Raw genomic sequence first — 21599 nt, 5'->3', positions numbered from 1 at the left:
CCTATAGCGAGTGCTGCATATTGTTTTAGCAGAATGCTGCATGACATACAAGCAGTAGCAGGTATCTATATTTAGCACAAACAGATGTGGAATTAGAGGTAATAGCATAATATTTAACATCTACAAAAGGAAGGAATATCCAGATGTAATTTGTTATTGTTTAAGCTAGCAATTCTTAATATTCATGAATGTTTTCCTGAGCCGTGGTGGCGCAGTAAGTAGAATGCAGTATTGCAGGCTAACTCTGCCCACAGTCAAGAGTTCGATCCTAACCAGCTCAAGGTTGACTCAGCCTTCCATCCTTCCAAGATGTGTAAAATGAGGACACAGATAGATGGGAACAATATGTTGACACTGTAAACCGCTCAGAGAGTGCTGTAAAGCACTATGGAGTGGTATATAAGTTTAAGTGCTAAGTGCTATTGCTATTTTTTTTTTTTCATATTAGAAGACCACAAGTATCACTGTACCCAAGAACATTCCTGTCTTTAGGACAAAATTAGAGTTTCCTACAATGTTTTAGACTTCTAGGTTCAGTATGTGTATGAGACACATCTGGGGTGAGTTGGAATATGGAAAAAGAATGAAATAATCAGTTAGATGAAAATGAAATAGGGAGAGATAAAGTATGGACTGTAAAAGTTTCAAGGTCAACAATTTCTGCAGAAAATGCTTTACTTTTGACAAGTTAAAATTTGTATAAAATGTCATTGTTTATTGCACAATACTGTTTCCAACATTCCAATAGAGATTATTTTTCCCCATGCATATAATAAAGCTCTTAGTTTCTCTTAATATATAGTGGGATATTATTATATTATAAAATAGGTTAGGTTTTTTTTTTAACATTGAATAATGTACCTGAAATTCTTGAACAAGCTCTAAATATTGAAATGAATACTGTAAATAGAATCACACTTGTCTACATGAGGAAACTTTCCAGAACATTCTTTTGTTTAAAGCTGTCTGGAAAACCCTTATCTATATGAAGGAAGTTGATACATAAGGTTTTCTGATCCTTGTAATATATGAACATTCACATCTTCCACATGGTGGAAAAAAGAATCTTGGTATTGAAATTTCAAAATTGCTGAGTTGTATCATCATGCTGTACAGTTAAAAGTTCCTACAGGAATTACCAAGAAAAAATATTGTTGACTTTGATAGCCACATTAGTTGCCCAAGTGGAATTCAGATTAAGAAAAAGGACATAATAAGGTTGTCCATCTCCCTTAGAACCTCTAATGGCATTCACCTCTGCATTTTGAATAGGACATTATGAATGCCTAAGCTGTAGACCAAGCTTGGGAAAAGAACCGCCTATCTTCACAGCAGCTTTATCATTAATTTATTGGAATCAAAAGAACTCCAGAAATAATTCAGGCAGAGGATTTTTTTAGGAAACAGGTACCACTAAACAGTAAAAATATTTATCAAGGAATGTTGTGTTGTTTAATCTTTGTTTTACTAGGTATGCTTGCTAAAGACTTATTTCTCTGTAGATTAGGAATTATGTTTTAGATTTTTATCCAGTGATTTTATAGTTAGCATCCTTAAACCATTTTTTTTCTTAGAATCTTCTTTTGCTGAATTGGGAGCTTTTGACTTGAGATTGTCCTCAATTTACAACCACAGTCGGGACCAGAACTTCATCTCAAATTGATGTGATCATTGTGTCCAATTTTATACCCTTTTCTGCAGTAGTTGTGAAGCAAATCACACAATATTTAAGCAAATCTGGGTTTTACATTGACTTTGCTTTTCAGAAGCCTCCAGAAAGGTTGCAAATTGCAGTTATGAGACTCCAAGATGCTGCACCCACCATAAATACATGCTGGTTGCCAATTAGCCAAATTTTGATCACATACCTGTAACACTGCTGCAACAGTCATAAGTCACTTTTTTTCAGTTTTGCTGTAATTTCAAACAGTCTTTAAATAGATAGTTGTAAATTGAGGACTACTTATATTACCATTTACCACCATCTTCTTATCTATCAGGAGAGTTACACAACAATTTTAGGAATTTACTTTTTTCTCTGGATGTCATCTAGATGAGACTCCTTGAAGGTAAGTGGTTCAGTTAATCTTCCAAAGAAGGTTATTAGGAAGTTAATAAGTGAGGGTTAGCAATATTATTTCAGCTAGCTAATGTCAATGCACTTAACACTAGTAATCTGGACTTTGAGAGAAAGTACGGTGAAGTTAACATGGCTCTTAAGTTCCAAAAATGGAAGCCAATAACAATGGCAAACACCAAGGAACTGGTGAGAAGACTGGTACTTTGAAACCTCTCAAGTTAAGGAGAGGACAGATCACCCATAAACTTAAAAATTTAAAGAATCTGAAATTAACAGCAAAAAGCGAAATAAGATTTTGATCTTAAAAAATTACACATGAACTTTTGCAATAAGATTTTGGAGTTAATAATAAAACAAATAACTTCTCATGGGAATTAGATTTTGTTTTTACAAGACACAAATAAGATAAGCAATTTCATGATTTCAAAATCTAGACCCTAGAGATGGCTATTTTTTTTACTTAAAGACTGTAAAATGTTGCAAAACATTGTAACAATAAAAATACTGAAGGACCTTTGAATAATGGGTTGGAAATTAGTAGCTACAACAACAACAGGGTCAGTAATGATGTCTGCTTCAGTAGATAGACTATGTCTGAAAGATATTATTGAAGAAATGACAGGTCTATAACACATTTTATTTGACAAGGTAGAGATGGTATTAAAAGTGAATTTACAACCAAAAGGCCAAGAAAATTAGAAAATGATGTTTCATTGGACCTACTAAAAGGTTTCAAAATTTAAAATGACCAGCCAAAATAAAAATGACCAGCCAAGAGAGTAACCTGACTATTTTTTTCTTACTGAATTTACAAAAGAATCTTACAATTTACAAAAGATTTACAAAAGAACCCTAACTTTAACCTTAATCCTGAAGAACTCTGTGGGACAAAAAAAAAATTAAAGAGAAATCAAATTCTAAAACAGTATTTGAATGAACTAAACCTTAAAGCTGTTAGAAATAAAAGGATGGAATATAAGGTTGTTGTTTTTTTTTATCAAGATTAAAATATGCATTATTTCTGGCAATCATTTATGGACTTTCTGCTGACAGGACTGAAAAGATTGTATTTTATGGATTTGTTTATTGGTAAGAGGATGGAATAGGGATGAAGAGATAAAAAGGTAATTTAGAGAGGGTGAAGAGCCACTAAACTGGTTTATACTTGTGAAGGTTGGACATTATTTCTTTATATATTTCTTTTTCTTTATTATATTCTTTTCTTTCCTCTTTTTCTTCCACTTTTTCCTTCTTACTATTCTTTTTAAAGTTTAGTTTGTCTATATATATTCAAAGTTACAATGACAGTGGAAAAAAGTGACTTATGACCATTTTTCACACATGACTATTTCAGCATCCCCACAATCATATAATCAAAATTCAGCCACTTAGCAACTGGCAGGTATATGTGACAGTTGCAATGTCTCCAGTTACGTTATCACCTTTTACAACCTTCTGACAAGCAAAGTCAATGGAGAAGTCAAATTCACTTAACAGGTGTGTTACTAACTTAAGAACTGCAATGATTCACTTAACAACTGTGGCAAGAAAGGTTATAAAATGGGGCAAAACTCCCTTAACAACTGTCTTCCTCAGTAACAGAAACTTTGAGCTCAACTGTGGTCTACAAGAACTACCTGTATTGTGAATAGCCAAAGCCTTTTGGTATGCCCCAGGCTGCAGAAAATAAAGTTTCCACTCATCCCAGTCAAAGACACCAGACACCAACACATAGAATATCACTTGCACGATGTGAAGCCAGCCATGGGTAGTGCATTCAAAAAGCCAGTTAAACAAACCATACTTTAGCGGGATGCATGAACCAGAATTTTCCTTAATAATTGGCGACAACTCCAGGGATATCGAGAGCCCCCCCTCTTCACTTCTTGGAGTGCCAAGTTGGGTCTAGGTCAACTCATCGCACCCAATTTGCAGTGGCCAATTCATTGCGGCCAACTCATCCCAGGACAACTGGATGCGAGACAAGAGTTACACTTCTATGGAAGAAATGGTGGAACAGAATCATTGAAGAAAGGATAATAAAGGAGGCACAAAATGATACGTGAATGACAAAATGTTTTAATTATTTTAAATAATTAAACTGGAATTGCTGAATTGTCCTGTGCTGAGATGTCTTGTGATGAATTGGCCATTGTGAGTTGGCTGCAGAGAACTGATGAAGGCAAGGTGGCCCTGGCGACTTAGTTGCTGCAAGTTGTCCCATTTTGCCCCGGAGTTGCGTCCTGGGCTTCTAGCCCCGATACTTCTGGGTGTTACGGAACTGCCCCCGGGAGAGCTCCCGGGCTGCCCGTCGGGCCTTTCCACTCTTAAGCAAAAGCAGCGCGGGCAACGGAGGCTTTGCCTTCCGCGGCTAAATTAAGAGGATTGGCTATCGAGAAGAGGGGGCGGAGTGCCGGGAGCGAAGTCCCCTGAATAGCGGCCCAGCGAGTTTAAGCGCGGACGGAGGTGGGCTGCCTGCCTGGGCCGGGCCTCCATGAACTTGCTGGAGGAGCGGCGGCGAAGCCGGCCGGAGGACTTCTGCGCCCCTCAGCCCGAGCGCGTAAGTCCATCCCGCTCGGCGTTTTAGGACTGCGCAAGCCAGCGCCGTTGCCAGGCCGGCCGCCAAACCTGCCTGAAAAAAAACGGGTGGCAGTGGCACTGAGCATGCGCTGTCGAGTCCCCGACGCTACAACGACCCGTCCTTTCAGCCGCTTTGCCCTCACTTGACTGCGCCTTCGCTCTTTTGCAAAGCGCTGGAGGGACGGTGGTGCTGAAAGCAAGCCGGCTGCACGTTGAAGGGTTGCCTTCCTAAATTTGGCCGAAGGCCCGTCGCTTCCGCCGGGAGACGAAGAGGAAAGAACTGCGAGGAAAGGAATATGATGGGAAAAGGGAAATAAAATTCATGGGGTGGGGTGGGGTGGGATGGGGGGGCCGCTCGCTTCCGCCTTAATCCAAACTTTTACTGTAGCTGCGGTTGGACTTCAGAAGGGTGACAAGACGTTCTTGGCAAATTAACTTCTCTTCCTCCTCCTCCTCTTTATCATGCACTTCTTCTTAAAGTCGTAATCTTGCATCGCGTCGTATCTTGAATTGGTCTTAATCCAAAGTAACAGTGGGTCTGGCTTGCAGATCTGACCAGCTGGAATATTTCAGCCCTTTCTTTTTTTCTTTTCTTTTCTTCTCAGACTTCTCCGTTGTTTCATAACGGGCTCCTGTGGGGTGGATTGCTGTTCCTTAGGAGAATGTTATGTGGTTCTTTTCCTCTGTTTTAAATATGACCTCGTCCTTCGAATGATCTCTGATGAGATTAAGAAGAGAAGTTGGGAAGAGTTTAGAGGGCACAGGGCTCAAAATGTGCTGTGGTTGCTTTCTTGTCTCCCTCATTCCTGAGATTTTCCTTTAGATTCACAGGAGAGAAGCAGGTTAGGAGAACCCAGACATGCACCCCCAATGTACCAAAATGTGGCAATGAATCTCCTCAGAGGTCTCCTGATCCCCATTTTGAGCCTCAGACACTAGAGGATGAGCTTAGCTGCAGAACTCTGGTAGCCTAATGCAAACCAGGAAATAATAATTAAAATACGGTAATACATTATTTTGCTGGAAGGGGATCAGATCAGCTTTGAGTTTCTTGTTGATTGAAAAGAAAGCAAATCATTTTGGGCTACTCAAATTTCCTGGCTGTAGCTAGTGCTGCTCAGCATGAGGTCTATGTGCAATTTGGCATTTTGAGTGAGGCTACCAGATCCAGCCTGCCAAAATTGTAGTGATCGCTAGCCATGGGAACCAGAATTACCCCACATACTGGTTTCACAACCAGTAAGACAAATGCAGACTTTAATTAAAACTCTTAATATAGTACAGCTTTCTCTACTCAATCTTCATATTTTCTAGATTCATTGGAGTACAGCTCCTAGTATCCCAAGCCAACTGATAAAGAATATTGGGAATTGTAGCCCACCATATCTGGACAATACTACATAGGGAAAATTTTCCCAATATTCCATATTTTCTCGAAAGAGAGCAAGAGAGAGAGCGCTAAAAATGCAATTGAAAAAAGACATTTCTTAGACTTTTATCATGAAAGCTAATAATAGCTGTTTGCAAATATAAGATCGGTAAGAGTATATTCTAAGTTCTGCTCCAAGCTTTTTCTTCTGACCCTTGTGAATTCCAAAGCAATTATTTTAAAACTCAGGTCTGGGCCATAAACTTCAGCCTCATGGACCAGTTCTAGTATTTGTAAATCTAAAGTATCTTTGACAGATACTTTTAGTGCTTCTTCAAAATCTTCAAACGATTCTACATCACCTTCCTTTCCTGGAGGGTCCTCTCATCCATCAGGCTGTGCCACTCTTGCAAGAAAATAGCAGATTCTGACAAGGAAATTTCATGAGCTGTCATGGAAGGGAGAATGGAGAAAGATGTAGCAGCTTGTATATACATAAATGTCAGAAACCATCACTCAGTTATAAATTTACACCGCAGATGCTACTGGCATAACTCTTTGCTGGTTCAGAAGTACAGAATCAGGTGGAAAGCTAAAAGGATGGGGAGAGGCAGGGTAGATTGTGTGCACTTAAAAATATTGCCTGGGGCTGGAAAAATATCCAGGTAGCTGGCATCTAAGATTTTTGTTTGTAATTTGAAACATTAAACTATAAAATCACCTTCCTCTCTTATTCTGAGAACAGGATGGTGGAGAAATATAATGGTATGTGGGAATAACCTTGGGAAACAGAGGAGGACCCACAAGTTAGGCAATATTCTGATAAGAGGCAGGTCAGTTCAAGTAGTCCTCAATTTACAACAGTTCGTTTATTGACCAAAGTTACAATGGCACTGAAAAAGTGACTCATGACCATTTTTCACATTTATTGCAGCATCCCCATGGTCATGTGATCAATATTCTGATGCTTGGCAACTGACTCATATTTATGATGTTTGCAGTGTTCCAGGATTATGTGATCCCCTTTTGTGACCTGACAAGCAAAGTCAATGAGCATTCACTTAACAACCATGTTACTAACTTAAGAACGGCAATGATTCATTTAATAAGTGTGGCAAGAAAGGTTGTAAAATGGGGCAAAAATTCACTTAACCAATGACTCACTTAGCAAAAGAAATGTGGTTGTAAGTCGAGGACTACCTGTACACAGATGGGGAGAACACATGAGAAGCATTTCAGAAGGGACCCTCCCTGGATTTCTGTAAACTAAAAGGAGAGAAAGGGAGAATTACTTTCAGCCTGGCAAGATTCTGCTCTATAGTAGTAACTGTGAGAAGGATCTTGAAGTCCTAGTGGACAATCAGTTAAATATGAGCCAGCAGTGTACTGCAGCTGCCCAAAAAGCCTATGCAGTCCTAGACTGCATTAACAGGATATAATCAAGATCACATGAAGTGTTAGCACCACTTTATAATACCTTGGTAAGACCACCCTTGGAATACTGCATCCAGTTTTAGTTGCCACAATATAAAAAAGATGTTGAGGCTCTGGAAAGAGTGCAGAGAAGAGCAACAAAGATGATTCCGGACTGGAATCTAAAAACATGAAGAACGGTTACAGGAATTGGTATGTCTAGTTTGATGAAAAAAAGGACTAGGGGTGACATGATAGCAGTGTTCCAATATCTCAGGGGCTGCCAGAAGGAAGAGGGAGTCAAGCTATTCTCCAAAGCACCTGAAGGCAGGACAAGAAGCAATGGATGGAAACTAATCAAGGAGAGAAGCGTCCTAAGAACTAAGGAGAAATTTCTTGATAGAACAATTAATCAATGGAACAGCTTCCTCCAGAAGTTGTGAGTGCTCCAACACTGGACAAATGGCTGTCCAGTCTCAAATGGAGACTTTTAAGAATAGACTGGCCAGCCATTTGTGTGAAGTGGTATAGGGTTTCCTTCTTGAGCAAGGGATTAGACTAGAAGATTTACAAGATCCATTCCAATTCTGTTACTCTGTTATTCTTATCTGGAGTACCTGACAGAGCTGCCATCAATTCTGCAAGACTGAAAGTATTTCTCCCCTCCTCTATTTTTAGTTCCCAAGAAACTAGGGAAGGTCCCTTCATAAACGCTTCTCATGCTTATCACCTACCTGCAGACTGAACCATCTCTTACCAGGCTGTTTCCTTGTCCGTGGATCTTCCTTCTCTCTCCCAAGGTCACACCTACACGCCATTACAGGAGGAGAAGACAGGCAGTACAATTTTGTAAGAGCCTTGGTGGCGCAGCAGACTAAAGTGCTGTTAAGTAGCACCAGCTGCCTGCAGTTACTGCAAGTTCAAATCTCACCAGGCTCAAGGTTGACTCAGCCTTCCATCCTTCCGAGGTAGGTAAAATGAGGACCCGGATTGTGGGGGCTGATTTTGTATAAAAAGGAACACTGCTTAGGGGGGCCCGAAAGTATATACAAAAGTATGAAGGCTATTGCTTAACGCATTGTAAGCTGCCCTGAGTCTCCGGAGAAGGGCGGCATATAAATCGAACCAATCAATCAATAAATCAATCAATAAATCTATCTATTTATAAAGGCATTTAGAAGTCTGAGGAGGTGGAGTACTGCACTCCTTGGTAATAATATTCATTGCATTCTCCTATGCTAATGTGTTTTTCCCTCATAGCTAAGGAGAAACCTACAGTACAATGAGAACTGTCCTAAATGTCATCCCTTAAAAGTCAACAACAGTTGGCCATCTTTTTTTTTTTTTTTTGGTAAGCAAAACATCTACCTGAAAATATCATTTCATTTTTAAAATAAAACTTGGCTTCATATTTCTAAGAATTCAATTGTTCGATATTACCTTTTCTTTTAGCCCTCTAGTGTTAATAATTAAACAGTGCTGAGCCTAGACCTTTGGCGATTTCATAGTACTTTTATTATAGGAGGGGAAAAAAACTCTCGTAAAGAGTTTGTAACGGGGTGGGGGGGGTTTACAGGAAAAATCTATTTTTAAGAGACTTGAAATGTAATTCAGAATTCAAATGCAGGAGCAAACTTATGACAGGAAAGTGAAATCACTAGTGACTTGTTATATGCTAATGTTGCGAACGGTGATGCCCCTATATCTTTTTCCTGAAGTGTTTTCCAGTGAGCTTTATAATGTAATTAAACCTATCAGTGCAATGGCATGTGCTTGTTAAAAGAGCCACCTTTGGTACTTAATTGTAGTTAGCCATCATTTGCTTTATTAAAAGTACATTTGCAAATATATAACAAGGCAGGCAAATCCCCCAGGAACTTAACCCACTATCTTCAAAACCCACACACAGCTCTAACCTACCCTTTGGCTGAAAAGGGCTGGACATGTTTCCCCTCTAGAGCCTATTAAAACTACTCTGTTAAGTGACCAGAGGCTGTTAACACATTAATGACATTAGTTGCTTCTTTTCCTTCAGGGACTTTATACAAAGCCTTTTCCCTCCTCTCCCTTTTTTTTGGGGGGGGGGGGTGGAGAGGGCTGACACTAATAGCATTTCTACGGAGGATTGGATTTGTTGGCGCGGTTGATCAGAATAATGCAAGCTAATGCCATCCTCATTTTCCTTGTCTGTCTAAAGGCCATCTACTTTAATGCTTTATATTCAGTAGAGTGAGTTTTAATATCACCCTTAAGGGGTGATTGGTCTTATCTGCAGCTTTTGAGATCAGAGATGGTAATTGGCGTCTCCTTTAATTCTTATCCCACTGATATACTTAGCTAAGGAAGTGCTCTCAGCCAAATGAACATGCAGCCATACCAGTCGACAAGCATAAGTTACCTAGCCCAGCCTTCTCTTGATTCAAATTGTATTGCAAAAGATATCACGCCAAGATAAAAGAAAATAGGGTGTTTTTTTCCAAGGTTTCTACAAATAACAAGAATAGACAATGTCTGTCAGCAGTTATCAATAACCGAGTATTGAACTTAAGCATATGCTCCATTGTATGCAGCAATATAGAACATTTCCTGGAGTTTAAACAAGGATACATGACTGAGATATTCTAAGCTACCTATTATTGAATCTCAGTGCCCTTGCAGAGCTGAAATTTAACTAAGAACAGTATCAATACCAGATAATCTTTTGTGTTTATTTTTGCCATATTACTATAAAACTATGTTTTATATAAAATCGGGATTAATCATAGAACATTAATTTTATTAATGCATTTGTTTGTGAAATCCATAATACAGGCTCTAGTATGTGCTATGGGGCTAACTCATTAGAAAAAAACTTGCTACACATTCCAATTAAGGCAAAATATGTAGGATAAAACTACTGCCATTTTTCTGAAGCATATACAGTTATATTTCCTCTACAGGTGGTCTTAGACTTGCGACCACAATTGAACCCAAAATTTCCTTTGCTAAGCAAGACAGTTGTTAAATGAGCTGTGTTCTCCCCCCCCCTTTTTTTTTTTTGCCACAGTTGTTAAACTGTTAAATGAATCATGCAGCTGTTAAGTGAATCTGGCTTCTTCCATTGACTTTGCTTGTCAGAAGCCAGTTGGGATGGTTATAAACAGTGATCATATGATCCTGGGACAACACAACTGTTGTAAATACATGCCAGTTGCCAAGTGCTTGAATTTTGAACATGTGACCATGGAGAGGCTACAACTGTCATAAGGGTGAAAACCAGTCATAATTCACTTTTTTTTTTAGTGTTGTTGCAACTTCAGTCAGTCACCAAACAAATGGTTGCAAGTCAAGTATTATGTCTTCTTAGATTTAACTCAATTGTGCATGTTGTCCCAAATTCCTACAGTATTATGGATAAAGCAACCCAGAATGAGAAATTGGGAGTTTACAGAAATTTGTTTTATTTAGTGAAAGTGTTAACTTTTGCTATACCATCTTTTTTTTGGCCTTTGGTTTGTCCTTGGTGGATGTTTCATCCTCAAACCTAATGCCATGTATACCTCCATGCATTGTATATGGAAAAACAGCTGCATTTAAAAGGAAAATTGCACACTCTCTTATAGGAGGACTGTGAAAAGACCACTCACTGTTGGAGAATAGCACTCATTGTCTGAAAATAGTGAGCTTGCTTGCTGTAGCTGATGGTGATAGAAGTTCAAGTACAATCACAAAGGAAACAATGTAACCTTGCTCAACAGGAAAACCACAATAATTATCCTAAATTTTGTTCATATTGAACAGAACATGAGAGGCTGTAAGCAGAATATTAAAAGCAAGAGGGATAATAATATTAAAGGTGCCTTTATGTTGTAGTTTAAAGCTGCAGTTAATATTACCTAAAGCATATGCCTCCAAATGATAAGTTGTTATTCCTTGTGATCATGGTATACATATCATGAAACTTCATGAAGAATCCTCGTGCAATTTCCAAGTTTTATTCTTCTACTGATTGCAGAAAGCAAAAATTCATTTCCTGTTCAGAATGTGGACAGTTATGTGTGTGTATGCGCGCACACACACAAAACACACATACCATTAATAATCATATGAGATGCTATTATAATCATTTTAACCTAAACTTTGTTCGATAGCATAATCCTTCCTAATATATTTGGACTTTTCAACTGCAGAAGAATGAGGTTGCCACATTTATGCATCATTTTTATGAAATTCAATGTGAAGGTCTCCATAGCTCTCTGACCCATTGGGCCTTGCCACAGACATGCTAGGTATGAGTTATTAATGCCGTCTCCACAATCAGAATTCTACACAGGTCTGTTTTTTCAGTTCCTCGAGATGTTTCTGATGCCTTCAAATATCAGAATAATTTGGGAGTCTCTATAGAAACTCTGCAGGTTCTGCTTGCATTAGTGTAGCATTCATAACCAGCTACTCTGTATGCTAAATTCCTGTCTCTGATCATAAGTGCTTTAGACCCAAAGCAATAGCCTGGTTTTATTTTTGATAAGAGAAAATTTCTTCTAATGCATAGCAGTAAATCAGTTTTCTCTTTTATCTATCCTTTCATGCATCTTGCTAGTTATGCTGCTTGTACTTGCCTGCTATAGCTTTTAATAAAGGACAAATTCTCCAGGAACAAAGGAGATGGATGTTTTCCCAGTGGAAAGCAGCCTGTCTTCAGAGGGTCTTCTCAGATTTTTATTATTACATTTTGTACACTCTTACTATAATACATATTTTGTTTCTGATTCACTTCCTCTAGATGTATGCTGATTCATTTTCAACAGTAGTCATGCTTCAGCCTTTTTCCCTTGGATATTCTTCTTGTGCTCATCCACTTTGTTTTAACTTAACAGGATTCTATTCTATTTCATTTCATTTTTGTTTATATTCAGATTTTTTAAAACTTGATTTCTATAAAGGTGTATCTTTTGCAAAATAAAGTACTTCTGTTCCAGTGTCCAGTCAACCTGAGACAGGAACCATGAAGCCATTTTCAGAAGATACAGGAAGACTTGATGAAAGTAGAGAGGGAGAGAGAAAACTTTTTTCTCTTGCATCCTACTCAAACCATTTATTATAAAGGTGTATAAAGGTTCAGTTCAGATGTTACTGTGGATGGAACTTTATGGATTTTGTGATCAGCTTCATCCGAATGTGTTCCGATTGCATCCTCCATCTCTGTCCTATTATAAAATAGAAAACTGCAGAAATCAGAATACATCATTTTGATACCAAAATCCATTATATAATGTAATGTTTTTCTTTGTATTTTATGTTCCTCTCTAAATACCTGTTACCTGCATCATAGTTCTCCAAAAAGAAAATACCCCTGAATCTTAGATAATTCCTTCAATAAAGAAAAAGAAAGGTGACAACAATCAAACAATAATGTTCTGCAAACCTCAATTTCTCCATCTTGCCAGCCTTAGACTGGAAACTGCATCTGAAATCTTTCTGAATATCACTCAGTCAGATGTATGTTTATTATTTGTATATGTGTATATACATATATGTGTGGGCATATATATCTGACTATAAGCAAGATTAGGAATGTGTCTGTGTATTGAATTAATATCTACTGACTAAAATTAACTGCATATATGAAGGAAGCCTGTTTATAAAATAAATCATATACTGATCACTCTTATATATTAATTTAATTAGCGATTACACTTATACAGATAAAACTAGTAGAAAAAGAAAAATTTAATAGAGAACAGAAAAAAAGAAAAAATGAAGACGTAACTTCCCGCTTGTTACTAGTGTTTTTAAAACAGCTCATCACCTTTCTTTAATAAGAAAAAATATCTCTTCACTCCATATCTCATCTCCTTATTTAGAAACTCAACATTCAGTTTAATCAGGAAAAGTCCATTAAGTGTTACCATAAATAACAAAATATCTATTTTAAACTTAATTTTTAAAAAAACGTTATCCTTCTATATCTCATCCCTTATGTTCAAAGAAACCACCAAAACCCCATCATTCAATCATAATTAATGAAAATCCATCAGGGTTTAACACATAACTAGATTAATGTTAATCAAAGATATAAAATAATTAAGATATAAATTAATCAAGATATAAAATACAAAGTATATTAATATCTCTTACCTGAAAACAGATCCTTAAAACCTTTTGGTTTGGTCCTGATCAGCCAAAAGTCCTTTAATGGTTGTAAGTGATAGCAACCTATCTACTTTACCCTTGATCAAATAAGCCAACTTTATATTCCTTCTCATTATTCCCTGAAATTTTAGTCTTTATTCCCCACAAATAATGCCCTTACTTTCTTTCTTTTACTTTCTTTCTTTCTCTTCCTTCCTTCCTTTTCTTTCCTTCTTTCTTTCTTTTTATTTTCTTCTCAGAAAAACCTTGAAAATTTTAACTGATCTTTCTTAGAGTTTAATTTATTTTCATGTTTGCTCTTGTTGCAGAAATTTTAATTTTTAACAGGTCTCTTTTGTACATCCATTACAGGATATTCCTCTTCTGGTTTACTATTAAAATGTCCCTTTTAATTGTGGAAGCATGGTCCAATTTTATTTATATAAGCAGTTTATTATCTGCTTGCATATTGTATCATTCTTATAACTTCTCAATTCCAATTCCACATTTAAACTAGTTTCAGTCTTATGAAATAAAACTCATTCCTCTTCCACAAAAATTACAATCCATTTATCTATAATGACAGATATTTTTAAAATTCTTTCTATTATTCCCATATGTCCTTAATTACATCTAATGTTAAAATATTGTGTTCTATTATGGGCAAATAATTTGTGTGTTTCTTCTTTAAACACAATCCTTAGTTCTTTCTGGTTCCCTCTAGTGTCCAAAACTTCAAGATCCATCTTACATTTTATTTTTGCAGGGAGTTTTAAATCCTATTTCACATCTATCTGAATCTTTAGAGAATTTAAATCTTTCCAAGATCTAATCACGCCTTTTCTGTTTACTCCAAAAAGATTTTTTTTTCTGAATTCATAAATTACAAATCCTTTCACTATGAATTGAAGGGGATTCACCCAGTGAATACTGTAAAACCTGCTGTTCCAATATTTCTATATTTAAAAAACAATAAAATTAATCCCAATAGTTACTGAGAAATGAGGATCCATTTAACATAAAATCCTTAGAGGCTACATTATACTCCTGAACTTGATGAAATCCCTCAGGTCCCAGTTGTTTGACACACAATCAACCTCAGGAATGTCAGTTCCTGCCATCTAGTCACAAATAGCAAGTGTCCAAAGTACATATGGATGATCTTAGTCTCTCCTTTTTCAGGAGAGATTTCAGTAGTCAGGTCCAATATCTATCCACCAATTCAGCCATAATGTTTATCTCATTCAGGATGTGTTTACCACTGGAAATACTCTTTTGTTTTATTTTTTAGCCCTACCAAAGCATCACTCCCAAACCCAAAATTGCACAAGTTTACATGTATACATTCCTTCCCCTTCTAATAGACTCAAAATGAAGGAGAAAAGGATAGAGAAAGAAGGAGAGAAAACAATACTAGGTTAAGAAGGGTAGAGATATTCACACAAAAGAAAAGGGAAATATTGTTGGGTATTACCAAAAGGGTTGGAATTCTAGGTAAGAAGCCCCAGACTGGCAACTGTTCATCTACGAACACTTCTAAATTTTGGCCATCTACACCTCTCATCCGTTTCCTCATTTTCACAGCATCTTTTAATTTTATGAAATGACCTTTCTTCAAAATCATAGGTAATTGTTTAGGGGGAAAACTTGCTTCCTTGTTAGGTAAATATGTGTTAAGAGAAGGAGTGGCAGAACCTGGGTGTTGGTTCAAAAGAGGAATTAGCCTAGAGTCTCTAATTCCCACAAGCAGTGTTAAGTCCAACCCCTCTTAAATTCTCTTAACCCTTATCTAGCATCAAAATAGTGCTGTTGACTAGATTCCTGTGCATATGAGCAATAAATCAGTTTAATTGAAAATTAGTGTGAACTTTTGTGCCTGACAATATGATGTCTATTTTTTTGTATCTTAATACAGAAATATTTTGCAGTCTTATAATAGTGAGATGTATCATTTCTCAAATAAGAACAATGACCATCAATTGCTCATGGTCATGCAATAATTTGTGGTTGCAATAGAGACAGAATCATGATTTCTCAAGAACCAGCCACTTTGGCCAAGATGCATGTATAACAAGCATATGGGAAAAGCCCTTAGACTTAATTTCTTTTTCTTTTCACAGAAACGAGTGTGCAAAAATTTGGAGACTGTTCCACAGGCAATCAATCCCTGCCATCCATTAAGCAACTGTTTTACGGATTACTGGGCTGTGAAGTGGAATTTGAAGGAGAGTGATCTCACTGAATTGTTCAGTCCTCAGATTATGAAGGAGAAACCAAGTTATATGGTATGTTTTATAAACTGGGATCTATGCTATTAGGTTCACTGTTTTATAACAAAGAGGTCAAATAGTGATTTTTACCTTGTTTTGAGAAATCTGTATATATGTGCTTATTAATCAGATATTTACGGATAATGAAGCCAAAGCTACTGCCCAGCCGTGTCCAAGATGTATTGCTGGTGAATCTGTAAGTATATTAACCCTCTTACTGTGACATAAGATAGGCTTGTTCTTAAATATTAGAGCCATAAAACATAAGGTTAATAAAAAAAACAGCAATTACATTTCTCAGGGATAAAGCATGTAAATAAAAGCAGCAGATTGATTTAGCTTTTTCTTGGTATGCTAGCAGAGTGCAAACTAATATGTTTCCTGCATTAGGTTGAAAATATAGGGAATGCAGGCTCGTTTTTCAAACACACTCTAGAAAGCAGAATTCATTCACCTAAATTAATCTCAATGCAAGTTAAGGCATGTATTACTCTATTCCTGTTTGGAAACATTTGAGATTTACAAAGAGATTTTAGAAGTATTTCTACAACACTGGAGGGGGGGGAAGTGCATATTATTCTTTGATACCTTCAATCTAAGACATAACTTAATTCAACTACAGTTCTGAGGTTAAGCAGAGTTGCTTTCAACCCAAGGAAGATGATATTCCTCCAAGCCAAAATTCTTAGTGCAAATTTCCAAATACTTTAATATTCCCAGTTGTGGATTTTTTTAAAAAAAAATTAAGACAGTACAATTGGTCAGAGCAAACCTAAGGAAATAAACAATTAAAACAAAGTAAATAAGGGTATGATTTTTAACTTGTTTTCATTAAACTACACTAACCCTTAGAGTTGAAATCTCCTTTCATATTCCAATACTATGAAAGCCAGTGAAAACAGAATTATTTATGAACAAATTTGATAAATGAGAAAATTAAGTATTAGTAAATGTTTTATTTTGTTTCTATGTAATATTTGAAGTAGGTTCTCCTTCATATAATCCACAGTGATTTCTTGACAAAGGAGGCAATGGTTTTTAATTAAAAGTTGATACGCCTTTTATCTTAGGATAGGTTGGCTGCATTGTGTTTCTAACATTCATTAGCCATAAACTTATGAAACATTTGAGAAGCTGAAGTGGTATCTCTTTGCTTAAATACTGTAGCTTTAAAGAAGGCTTATATCATTTCATGGAACATGTTTTCATAAATAGTAGCTGAGAGAGCTACTACTCTTGTTACCAGAATTGAAAATGGAGTATAGCTACTTTAGTTGTATTCACATTTTGTCTTCCTGGCCCTTCTTTGAAAGAAAGCTGGACATTGTGCATTTAACAAAGCCATTATTATGTTCTTTAAAAGAAAGAAAAAAATACTGCAGATTCAATTCAGAAAACATAGGATTTTTGGAAATTGCATTGGAGTTCACACATTGTGCTAAGATTTAATATGACCTATTTGATTTTAATAGTGAATTATATAGAACCAACCATTGTAGGCTATAAGCTTGCTTTGTATATCCATGTGATAAATTAATCCAACCAACTTAGTTTATTCAGCAATTCATGCTGGATGTCAGTTCAGCTTTTATTTGAATGAACATGTCCAGCTCTAGTTAGTATCTGGCTGCCAGCAACATGATTTTTTTTTAGTGTAGTATTTATAACCTTCCAACTTCGACAAAACTGCAAATCTTACTGCAGTACATTTCTTTTCTATCTTTATTGTGATAGAAAATTTATCTGAATAACAAACCTTGCTTTCAATTAATACAATTTGTTTTTCATTACAGGGACACTTTGGTCACATGATGGGTTTATAGAAGATCAAAGGACATTGATACAGAGGATAAGCTCAAGCTTATCAAACTTACGTATGATAAGCTTGAGCTGCTAATATTTTCTCTACTTCTCTTAAAAATTCTTATAGACGTAAATAAGTAATATTTTTAAAAGTATTTTCAGTAGAATCCCAGTTTGATTTGTTTTTTAATATTCTATATTATCTATTGTTTAGAGAAAAAAAAGTTCTCCACTTCTAATACATACGTATCATGTATTACTAGCAGCATATTTTCCTGAATATAAGTTCTTAATTGCATTATTTTCACTGGTACATCTTGCATTGAACACCCAAAATGTGTGTTGTTTCTAAATGAATGTTGACAGTAATGGTCAGCAGTAAACATCTGTTTCAAATAGAGATCTATTCTCCCAATCTTAAAACAATATCAAAGAAATTAAATTTTGCTGATTAGCAATATTCTGTGCACTTCCACCATTTAGTAAAACTACTTTCTAATACAATCCCACAAATTCTAGGGAAAGGGGAACTGGGGAACTTTAGAATTAACTCACCTGGGGAGCAATAAATTGGGAGAGATTCTTGCTGGCTGAATCAATCCTGAGTGACAAAAAACAAAATGTTAAGATAAGAACTATTTCTTTTTTACATGAAATAAAAAATGAGTCAAATGAATTGCTTGCAGTTCTTTGGTTGCTGCAAGTAAACCTTATTTTAATCTGCATATTTGCTGACTATGTCATAAAATGCCCTTGAGGTTGTTCAAATTATTTTAAAATGCAAGATTAAATCAATTACTTTTAAAACAATTTTTAAAAAGTATACATCTGGTACATTTTCATGGATATATTTGTAATTCAGCATTACAGAAAGAAGACATAGACCTGCTTCTAATAACAAAGTTTATGGAAGCACTTTATATTAAAACATTAGGACCTTTTAAAAATAATATATTTTTCTGCTAAGTGAATTAACAAAAGTGTATAAATAATGCCAGCACTGTAATGTAATATCAGAATTTAAATAAAAGTTCTGTCATATGATTTTATGTATTTTAGCTGAAATATTTAGCAACTGAAACCTGGTGAATTAAACTACCAATGGTTTATTGCTCCTTCTGACTTTGCAGTTCAATCAAATACTTTTTGCTCGTGATTGTAATATAGTTATGAATAAACTATTAAGAATATAATTAAGGAAAGGGAGTACAATTCTCTTCTGTTCCACCACAAAACAGTTATGCCTTTGCAATCCAGAGACTGAGATATTTCATTTATTCCTTTAGAATGTTATCAACAAAGCAGTTTCCAAATCAGCAGCTTGAAGAGACCTATGACTGCATTCTGATGGACCCTTATCTCTGAAAGAGTCTCAATGAACAAATTGTCAGGGTTCGTCTTCTCTATGTAATACTTTACCTGCAAAAGTGAGGATGACCTTCACTCTTACAACCTGCCAGGGAGTTATAAAGCCTTCATTTGGGACGATTGATTCCAAAGCTGCTGATTTAGTTTTAGCATACAGTTTTTGTTTATTGTTTAGATATTATTATAATATTTTAATACATATTCTACAAGTTGCCCAGAGTCTAACTGCATTGGACAATAAATACATTAAGTGTATACATTAAGATACATTAAGAAAGACTTCCTTAAATTTCACAGGATTTTTGACAAGGTGCATCCCATCTCACCAGGCCCATCTGATATTGGCAACATTGGCTGTAGTGTAATATACTACAGCCTATTATAGACTATTATATAGAATCCAGCATTTTGTAGATTCCATCCATGCAATCATTGCCTTTAAATTTAGGGCTGACGCTTACATGAATCATTCATTAGATTCTACATTTTCTTATTTCAACATTATCTCCACATAGATTATGAAACATAGGTGGCAAAGAGGATGACAGGTAAATCTGTCTTCCTTTATGTCTCCCACCACTTACTGGAAAATAAATGTAGGAGTGCCATTCACAAATCTGAAGTTGTTGTTTGTATGTATATTGGAAGACTTCCTAGACTTTTATTCAGTTATATGTATGATTTATTGTATACTTTTTAGTATAACCCAAGGTTGATTTTGTTCTGTAGAAGCAGGTTTTAAACACATGCATGTCATCCTCCATTTATAACTATTTGTTTAGTAACCGAAATTACAATGGTACTGTAAAAAGTGACTTATTCCTGTTTTTCACTCTTACGACCATTGCAGCATTCCCGTGGTCACATGATCAAAATTTGGACACTTGACAACTGGTATCTATTTGTGGTGGTTGCATGACTTCCCCACCCTAAGATACCTCATGTGCACTCCCTGCGAAAGCAGAGAGTGATCACGTTTATTTTATGCGATTCACTCCAATGAATCCTCAGGTTACGAATTTAATTGGCAGGTTCCATTATATTCATAACTCAAAGACTCTTAGACTTTTTTAAATTAAGAGATCCTAGAATGTTTATATTGGCGAGCATTCAGTGGGGAAATACAATTTTATATTGTACATCATACCTTTTAAACCTTACATTGAATAAACATTTGGGATTTTTGCCCTCAAACTAACTATAAATTTTGTCTCCAAATCAAATTGGATAACCACAGAATTGTTTTGAGAAATGTTAACCACTTTTTCATTTTATAATAGAATAATTAAAAATATAGATACATTGTAATATTTTTTGTATATAAAATGTAAGAATGCTACTTTCCTGAATGTAAAACAAAGAAATTGACACAGCAATTTACATTTTGTTGCATAACTTTAAAACTTTGTATTTAGTAAATTATAATTTATTTTTTTAAGCTGGAGTATTAAATAGCATATTTGCTGTTAAGGCTGACAATTATGTTTTTAAAAGATCTGTTAATGTGTAATAAAAATTTATTTTACCTTTCTAAAATTTATCTTCCAAGTCTGCCCAGGTAAATTGTATTTCATGTTCTCCTTTCACTTATTTCTTCAGAAATAAATAAAATAGAATTTAGAAGACTAGTTTGCTGTGTAATTGAGAACTTGACGTTCTTCACATTTGAAAAGTGCTCATCATTAGTGATTCAATAGGAAAATTCTTATGTGAAATTTCAAATATAAGCTATCATATGGTAGAGCTGTCACTTCCAGTTTGTCCCATGATGATGGCTTCCAGTTCTACTATATATGTTGCTTCAATTATTAATATTGAAATGTTTCTGTTATCAAATAGTTTTATTTTGAACAAAGATCACGGTTCCTTAAATGTTTCCATGTATTTATGATCTGATGTAATTCTCATAGATTGTATATTTTGCAATCCAGTTTGACACTTTCTCCTACTGCATGAGTATCTGGTACAGATTGCAGTGACATAAAAGGTGAAACCTCCCATGATGTCAGGCACAAGTAAATAAATGAAACAATTTTCAACGTGATGTCATGTTACCGTGTTTCCCTGAAAATAAGACCATGTCTTATATTTTTTAAACCCCAAAATAAATGCTTGGCCTTATTTTCGGGGAGGTCTTATTATTTTGAGGCGCATGGAGCAAGATGAGGCTTCTCTTGCTGTCTTACCTGATTTCCAGCTCTGTGTTTAAATATTTTTCGGGGGGAGGCTTATTTTAGGGCATGCACTCAAAAGCCCGATTGGGCTTATTATCAGGGGATGTCTTATTTTCGGGGAAACAGGGTACTATTCCATCCTTCATTCCCCACCCATTTGGGATGACTATACACACGTTAATAGGGAGATAACATTTCATGCATCCATTGTGGGTTGTAATCCACAAAAGCCTATGCCAAATTAAGGATGGGAGCTTTTAAAGTGCAAGAAGGATGTCTGCATATTCCCAAACTACTTATTCTTGAACTCTGGTGAAATATAAACCATGAGAGGATTGCTCTCAGGAAGGCTCAGTAGGACAAAATGAGGGAATATTCCTCCCCTGACATGTAAGCATTCATCTATAATGTGAAAAATAGAGACAAGATGA

At 35.9% G+C, this 21599-nt stretch overlaps 1 protein-coding gene across 3 annotated transcripts; it reads left to right on the top strand.

The window, feature by feature from the left end:
• The first annotated feature begins 4197 nt into the window (after positions 1 to 4197).
• On the top strand, positions 4198 to 20622 carry C6H10orf143 (chromosome 6 C10orf143 homolog). 3 transcript variants are annotated; one of them, XR_004594493.3, is made up of 5 exons: positions 4481 to 4640; positions 15674 to 15838; positions 15954 to 16019; positions 17617 to 17697; positions 18913 to 18952. XR_004594493.3 is itself a non-coding variant. In XM_034436479.3 (4 exons), the coding sequence occupies exons 1-4, from the start codon at positions 4575 to 4577 to the stop codon at positions 17644 to 17646; spliced, it is 327 nt and encodes a 108-aa protein (XP_034292370.2). In that variant the 5' UTR covers positions 4198 to 4574; the 3' UTR covers positions 17647 to 20622. The 3 variants fall into 3 exon arrangements, 2 of the variants coding, with proteins under 2 accessions (XP_034292370.2, XP_060538835.2); XM_034436479.3 differs by having other exon boundaries at positions 4198 to 4640; positions 17617 to 20622; XM_060682852.2 differs by lacking the exons at positions 15954 to 16019; positions 17617 to 17697 and having other exon boundaries at positions 18913 to 20622.
• Positions 20623 to 21599: the final 977 nt, after the last annotated feature.

The sequence above is a fragment of the Pantherophis guttatus genome, chromosome 6, assembly GCF_059756535.1.
Source record: "Pantherophis guttatus breed Tessera chromosome 6, ASM5975653v1, whole genome shotgun sequence".
NCBI lineage: Eukaryota > Metazoa > Chordata > Lepidosauria > Squamata > Colubridae > Pantherophis > Pantherophis guttatus.
Note: the sequence above shows the minus strand (reverse complement) of the source record. Positions and strands in the feature narration are given on the sequence as shown.